This window comes from Brachypodium distachyon, chromosome 1 (assembly GCF_000005505.3).
Source record: "Brachypodium distachyon strain Bd21 chromosome 1, Brachypodium_distachyon_v3.0, whole genome shotgun sequence".
Classification (NCBI taxonomy): Eukaryota; Viridiplantae; Streptophyta; class Magnoliopsida; order Poales; family Poaceae; genus Brachypodium; species Brachypodium distachyon.
Window position 1 is genome coordinate 23074179 of NC_016131.3, and position 6800 is coordinate 23080978.

At 46.4% G+C, this 6800-nt stretch overlaps 1 protein-coding gene across 1 annotated transcript; it reads right to left on the minus strand.

Annotated features, from left to right (window-relative positions):
- Positions 1–245: 245 nt before the first annotated feature.
- LOC100826830 (xyloglucan endotransglucosylase/hydrolase protein 31) lies at positions 246–2485 on the minus strand. Its single transcript, XM_003563074.4, has 3 exons — positions 2124–2485; positions 1438–1538; positions 246–1291 (listed from the first exon to the last, which is right to left on the minus strand). The coding sequence occupies exons 1-3, from the start codon at positions 2347–2349 to the stop codon at positions 710–712; spliced, it is 909 nt and encodes a 302-aa protein (XP_003563122.1). The 5' UTR covers positions 2350–2485; the 3' UTR covers positions 246–709.
- Between the last annotated feature and the right edge of the window lie 4315 nt (positions 2486–6800).

Below are 6800 nucleotides of genomic sequence, written 5' to 3' on the forward strand. Positions count from 1 at the left end.
TCAAACCCTTCCTCGGATTATTAGTAATGGTTTTCGTTATTTGTAAGACGACTAAAAATAACTATTTCTAAGTTGATGGGAACCAACCGTTTGATTCAGGTCACTAAAATTTGTGCAAGATTTATATAGGTGCAAAACATCAGAAAATCTTAATCGGATGTGGGTTGGTTGTCGGCTGAGAAATAACTATCTTAAGTCGACTGAAAAATGGACACTACTTGCTAGTAATGGAGCAGGAATAGTAGTTTACTCCACATGTATATAATAAATCATTACTAGTAGCATTGAGAACATCCATTCTATACTGCATAAATCATTAACATTGAGAGGATACTCCATTAGAGCACCCTGTGGAATCATGCGTCTTTGCCCCTTTGGGGCTATGCTTGTGAAACGAAATAACGAAAGGAAAAGAGACACAACCAAAACAAAAAACGGATGAAAAGACACGATCGAGTGACCCCTTTTTGGCAATATGCCACACCGACCAACGCCTCAACCACCGGCCTAGCTAGCTCCCACAGGCAAGCAGGCAGCAGCGGTAGGGCAGCCACAACCTTTCCCTTTCCTTTTCCTTTTTTCCTTTCCCAAACAAACCAAAATGCAGTAGTAGTAGCACTGCAGCAGTAATAGCAGCAGCAGACACACGGCACAGACAGCAAAGCACCATTCACGGGTGCCCGGCGCGCTGTTCACCGGCTAGCAGTAACTAGCACTCGGGGGTGAGGGAGCGGTCCCTGCGGAAGTCCTGGCAGTAGTAGTAGACCATGTGTCCCTGCTGCGCCCAGCGCATGGCGGCGTACTGCCTCGGCGTGAGCCCCGTGGAGCCGCGTGGGCCGGACGCCGGCACGGGCCGGCAGGAGGCCGGGGCCGTGGTGGCGCAGCCGGCCACGACGAAGCGGTCGAAGCGGGCTACGAAGGGCTGGTACCGGTAGTCGGCCCTGTGGCGGCCGTCGTCGGTGGCCCAGTCGGAGGCGTCCCAGATGGACCCGTAGGCCCACATCTCCCGGTCCGGGAACGTCAGCTCCGTCTTGCGCTCGTACCTCCGGATCGGCACGTCGTCCACGAAGAAAGTGATGGCGTCGGGGTTCCAGAGGATGGCGTAGTGGTGGAAGCCGGCGGTGGGGTCGAACCAGAGGTGGAAGCGCATCTCGCGGCCGATGATCCGGCCGTCGCCGCTGCCGCGGACGTAGACGTTAGTCTGGAGCGTGTAGGGCTCGCCCGGGATGGTGCCCAGGAACTCCATGTCGATCTCGTCGTGGAAACCAGGGTGCGCCTCGTTGTTCGACAGCTGCAGATACGCATTTGTGCATCGGTCATCATCAGAACGTGGCGATCGAACCATTTTGATCAGGATTAACCGTTGCTTGTAATTTACCCATTGGTGGGTAAATTACTGAATTAAATCAGATGTTTATTAGTAGTGCTAAAGCTTACGTAGAAAGCCGTGTTGGTGCCGGCGGTGTAGCCGGAGGGGAGCTTAATGCGGGTGGCGAAGTAGCCGTTCCGGTATGAATGCTTCGACTTGAACCCACTCCCTGCACGTGAAGGCCATATATATTCTCAAACATAATCAAAGAGCAAATGCACCGATTAGTACTTTTATATGCAGAAGGGAATTTTAATCGGCATCCTCGATTAACCAGTGCTCCCTCCGTTCCATATTTCTCGTTGAAATATTACATGTATTTAGACACTTTTTAAAAATATATACATCCATTTTTTATCAAATTTGGGACAATAATCATGAAACAGAAGGAACACTGGAGTATGTAATTATTAGCATAAACAAGACACTTTGCTGATATATGGCCCCAAAACACGCACTGTATGTTTTCACAATCAACAAGCGCAAGTTGACATGCACCGACGGTTTTGGACAAGCCGTACGCGCAAGTGATGTCCCATTCGCTAGCTACGACACAAGTTTAATTTGCACAGTGAACACGCGCGTACGTGCGTCGGTGATACTGTTTGATCTGACCCCATTAAAATAAAAGCCAAATGTACATGCATGCATGCACCTGGGCTAGTAAAATTTAAAAACATTCGCAATTAGCCAACAAACCTGCCCAGATCAGAATCAGATAAGCGAAAAACAAAAGAATTTCATGCGTACGTACCACAGGTCTTGTCGAGCCAGATGGTGAGCGCGGACTGGTCGCCGGAGAGAGTCTGGTGCTGGGGGCCCCACTTGTTTTTGTACCCGCGGTTGAACGCCACCGGCCTGAACCTCGAGCTCGGGTAGTAGCCGGGAGATGGCTGCGCGTCGGAGGAGCCCACGGCCATTGCCAACAGCAGCACCGCCGCCGCCATGGCCGGCAGCAGCGGCAAGGAGATGCTTGCCATTGCTGTCGCTGTTGTAGCTTCAGCTAGACCTGCTAAAGCTTAAGCTTGAGCTAGGTGCTCAAGAGGGAGGGAGAGATCGAGTACACTTGGTGGCTAAGCGTTCTCGAGCTGATTTGGGAGAGTGTGTGTGTCGATGTGGCCATATATAGGAGCCGAGGAGGAGCTAGAGTACTGAGGGGCCAGTAGAGTGAAAGAAAGTGTTCAGACCAGCAGGGCCCACTCACAGGAGGGGGTTGGGTAAATGATAAATGCAAATGAACTACTAATGGAAGTCGATCGAGCTAGGGAACAAACAAGGGAAACCTCTGTGTACCCACCACAACAGGCCAGGCCGGCCACCACCTCTTCTCAGCTGCTGGCGATGCTCCCATGGCAAGTGCCAAGTGCCTGGAGCCAAAGTCTTGCTGCTGGTAAGCTTGGTCTGTAGCTATTTACCTGCTTGCTTCGACCAACAGGCTTGGCTAGCTAGCTAGGAGTTACTAAAAGTTAAGAGTGGCAAGTGATCCACCAGATGTTTACTAAAAGTAGCACGTAAGTTGTTGTACTGCGTACCGCCGGGATTGTACTTGTATTTCCGTGAGTAGAACACTAGAAGTAGTTGATCCGTCTGGGACTAGCTAGTTATCTGTTTCACTTGCAGTTGCAGAGTATATGCGCGGTTGCAGTTACGGAGTAGTACTCTGTTTTTCTCCTTCCAAATGTGTACTGGCGAGCTCTCAAAGCTACCCATTCTGATGTGTTCTGACGCTTGTGCAATAATTGAAAATAGGGTTTGGAGCAGTAATTCTCCTGCTCATCAATCATCATGCATGCATGCATACAGGCCAGGGAATAGCAAGTGTCGGCATCACTGAAAGTGTGTATGGCCTCAAAGCACATGCGTACCATGTTAGGACTACGCCTGTTGCTGTTGGGTTTAGTATACGTGTGAAATGGTCACTAGCTAATTCCTCTTGGCACTAAAACGGCTGCTAAATTGTAGTACTACTAGTGATTAAGTGCTTAATTAGTTCGAATCATTGAAAGATAATTGAGCTAGAAGTGGTATTTCTCTTGAAGGAAAATCAATGCCCTCAACAAAACACCATGGTAATTAGCTACTCCCTCTGCTTGCTCAGGAATCTCACTCACGCGTACGTATATGTTGCTTGTGGTCGACGTCAGCAAGTTGCAGCCACCGCTCTGGATTCGGGATTGTACGGCACCCCTTTACAGGCCCATCTGGCATGCATAATGAATAGCCAATATATGTTGCACTCGAGGATACGCAAGACATCCCACGTGCATATCTCCGCGCCAGTACGTATACGTACGTGACCGAAAAGGAGGAAAGGAATACAATACAATGCAAGAGTAGTATTATTTTCGTTCCTAAATACTTGTCGTGATTTTAGTGTAAATTTACACTAAAACCACGACACGTACTTAGGAACGGAGGGAGCAGTAACTAAATCCAAGTGGAAGTAGATCCAAACAGCCAAAGAATTAATACTCTTGCATAGAGATATATATCTAATAAATGGGGCTCCACTTGAACTAAGAAAAGAGTACATATATATATATATATATACTGCATTGTGAGGGTGACTCTTAACAGTGTGTATGTGTGGACTATGTGAGACCAAGTCCAACGTTTCCGCAAATGAATAGACAGTATTTTCCTCCTTCCCCAGGGCCTCGTGGCCATCACATGCAGAAAGTGTCCGGCTTAAAATAATTCGGTCCTTCGGTGAGACCAGCTTAAATTGGGCAGACCTGAGCTGATGAGATCCCTTTGAATGCTCGAAAAGAATACTGAAATTAACAAGTTTCGAAGTAGTGGAAAAACAATGTGTTCTTTCCGTCGCTTTACGTACGTGGACTGCTGGAGCGCTTGTGATATGTATACATACTTGTCTGTCGAGATTATTGCCCTAAATTCAGCCTTTTGTCTTTGCAGATATGATTTGGATGCATGTGAGGTGTTTGATTTGGTTTTGCGGCCATGGATCGATCGCTTTCGTACTGTTCGTTCTGATGCGTGCCCGGCCGCTAGCTCTGATTATTCGGAATGTGTAATGATGGGTTAAATTAAGTGATTGATTGTCTGTGTCAGCTTCGACAGGGAATCCGCCACGTTTCGCTGAATTCAGCGTTGCGGCTAGCTGCATGTGTTGTACGCACTGAACACGTCGGTTTCCGGGCCCGGCCGAGCATGTGCCGGCGTCTACGTAGAGCCGGCTGTATCTTCAGCAGTAATGCGAATTGTTGATGCAGAATTGTACAGCTCATGGTACACATGAGCAATGGCCATAGTCGCTATAGAGCGTCCCCCGTTCCGAAGGCGAGAGATTCTTTGTTTCACCTCTCTTTTTTTTCCTCCTTTTTAAAATGGAGGTACCTATCTATTTCCTTTCGCTCTTTGCCTCTTTCGGTGAAAGGTCAGGCTAGGTCACATAGATGCAATGGAAAACTAAAAGCATATCTAGCATTCGTAATTCCGTGCTTAATTTCAGCGAGTTTTTGTAAAAACACTGCGGATACGTCAAACGGTGTATTTGCCACACAGTGTGTTCTAGCCTTCCAAAACAGAAGTCTCATTTTGGGCCTCAACACATTACTACTAAAAGACCACGTTCTTGGGACATCTCAAGGGTGAGCTCTCATTTGTCATCACCATTTGTCTATTTGAGGGATTTTTGACAAATGGGGATGAATAAAATATCAAGTTGTCCAATAATAACCTTCATTTATCTCTTCATGAGCCTTTGATATGTGGGCCAAAACGACAAGTGGATAAGGTTTGGATGAGTTTTACACAAATGAAGACTCCACATACTCTCCCCAAATTTGGGGAAGAAATGGGATGTGGATCACTTTTGGACAAATGAGGGTTTCCATTGAGTTATGTATTTTGCTCATGGACCCATATATGGACAGATTTGGATAAATAGGAAGTATTTGAAGGGTTTCCTTGGAGATGCCCTTAATTCCCGGTGCCACTAGGGAATTAGTCTAGTTGTAATAACATGCCCCAAACTTTGTATCAGTGCAAGGGCAAAAAAAAATTGTGTGCATTACGGGAACAGGAAACATTTTCAGCTTTCCTATACCTGCGGAGAGTGACTACACCTGATAGTTTGACCCTCACTTTGTTGCCAGAGGAGGACAGTCACAAGTTAGGCTGCGTTTCGCATTGGTTCAGCAATGCCAAACTGAGCCTTAGTCTCGATTTTGATTCTTGAACCGGGGGTCTGTGCGGAGAGGAATAATCAATTGTTTCTTTCAAGATGCTATCATTTTCATGGCCCGGTCTCGATATAGCAGTGGCCGTATCAGGATTTTTTGTGTGTGTGGAAAATACAATACTCCCTCCGTCCAACAAAAAGATGTCTTAAGTTTGTCAAAATTTGGATATATCTAGACATGACTTAGTGTATCATTCAAATTTAGTCAAAGTTGAGACATCGTTGGACGGAGGAAGTAGGTAAATTGCCTACTGCAAATATATTAATAAGCAAAAGAATATGTGCAAAATGTCAAAGAAAATGAAGCAAAAGGCTATCTAAATGAGGCTATCCATGTCTGGAAGTTAGCATAGGCCTTTCATTTAGCCTGTGGAATGCCAAGTTCAACTCCTCTTTGAAAATCCTCCACCATCCGTATAAACTTGGTCGATTGCCCTGAAAAACGAATGAAAGGCCTATGCTAACTTTAGCTCATTCTTTGCAAGAAGATTTTTTTTTTCCGGGTAAGTAGCAAGAAGATTCTGTACGAGTAAATTCAAGGAAAATGTATTTCCAAACCTGCCAGAGCAAATCGGTATTCAAAAAATAGGTGTCCTCTAATCTTAGTGGTGTGATTGTCATAGAGGACACGGTCATATGGTACTCCTTCCGATCTATAAAATGTGTCGTTCATTTTATACTAAGTTAGTACAAATTTTGTACTAAGTGGATGCCACTTTTGATGGATCGGAGGGAGTATTAGCTAGCTAGGACTCGTGATGTCAAATATATCATATGTGTAAAACTTAAGTAACCTAGTTTTTTCACATTAATTTCTAGATATATATGACTATTCCCTCCTCCCTACGTGTCGATCCTCCATGCATGGCTTTCATCGGAAGGTTGTAAACAACGGTTATAGTAGCTAGGCGTAGGCGTCAGCATCGTGTGCAGCGCGCGGTTGGATTGATCGATCGAAGTCTCAAAAATTAAATAAAAACTTAGGCATCCATCAAAACAGGACGGCAATGACGGGGGGCCTTCTCCATCGATCACCAGGACCCTACAAAGACATGCATGCAGGGCCACCGTCTACACACTCGATCCCTAGGCGGGTGGAGATTGACCCTAGGAAAGGAAAAGGGAGGATCGATCTCCACTTATCCAAAGAGATCCCCTAGCTCGAATCCGCATGTTCCGCTGTCCCCGGCCGGTAGGTTTACGCACTCCTCATCCGGCCGTAAC

Excerpts from the sequence above, each read along its gene's own strand:
- LOC100826830 (XM_003563074.4), bottom strand. The coding sequence starts at position 2,349 with ATGGCAAGCATCTCCTTGCCGCTGCTGCCGGCCATGGCGGCGGCGGTG. Across the intron at positions 1,539-2,123 it reads CTGGCTCGACAAGACCTGTG|GGAGTGGGTTCAAGTCGAAG; the intron begins GTACGTACGCAT and ends CTTCACGTGCAG. Across the intron at positions 1,292-1,437 it reads GCACCAACACGGCTTTCTAC|CTGTCGAACAACGAGGCGCA; the intron begins GTAAGCTTTAGC and ends GCGTATCTGCAG.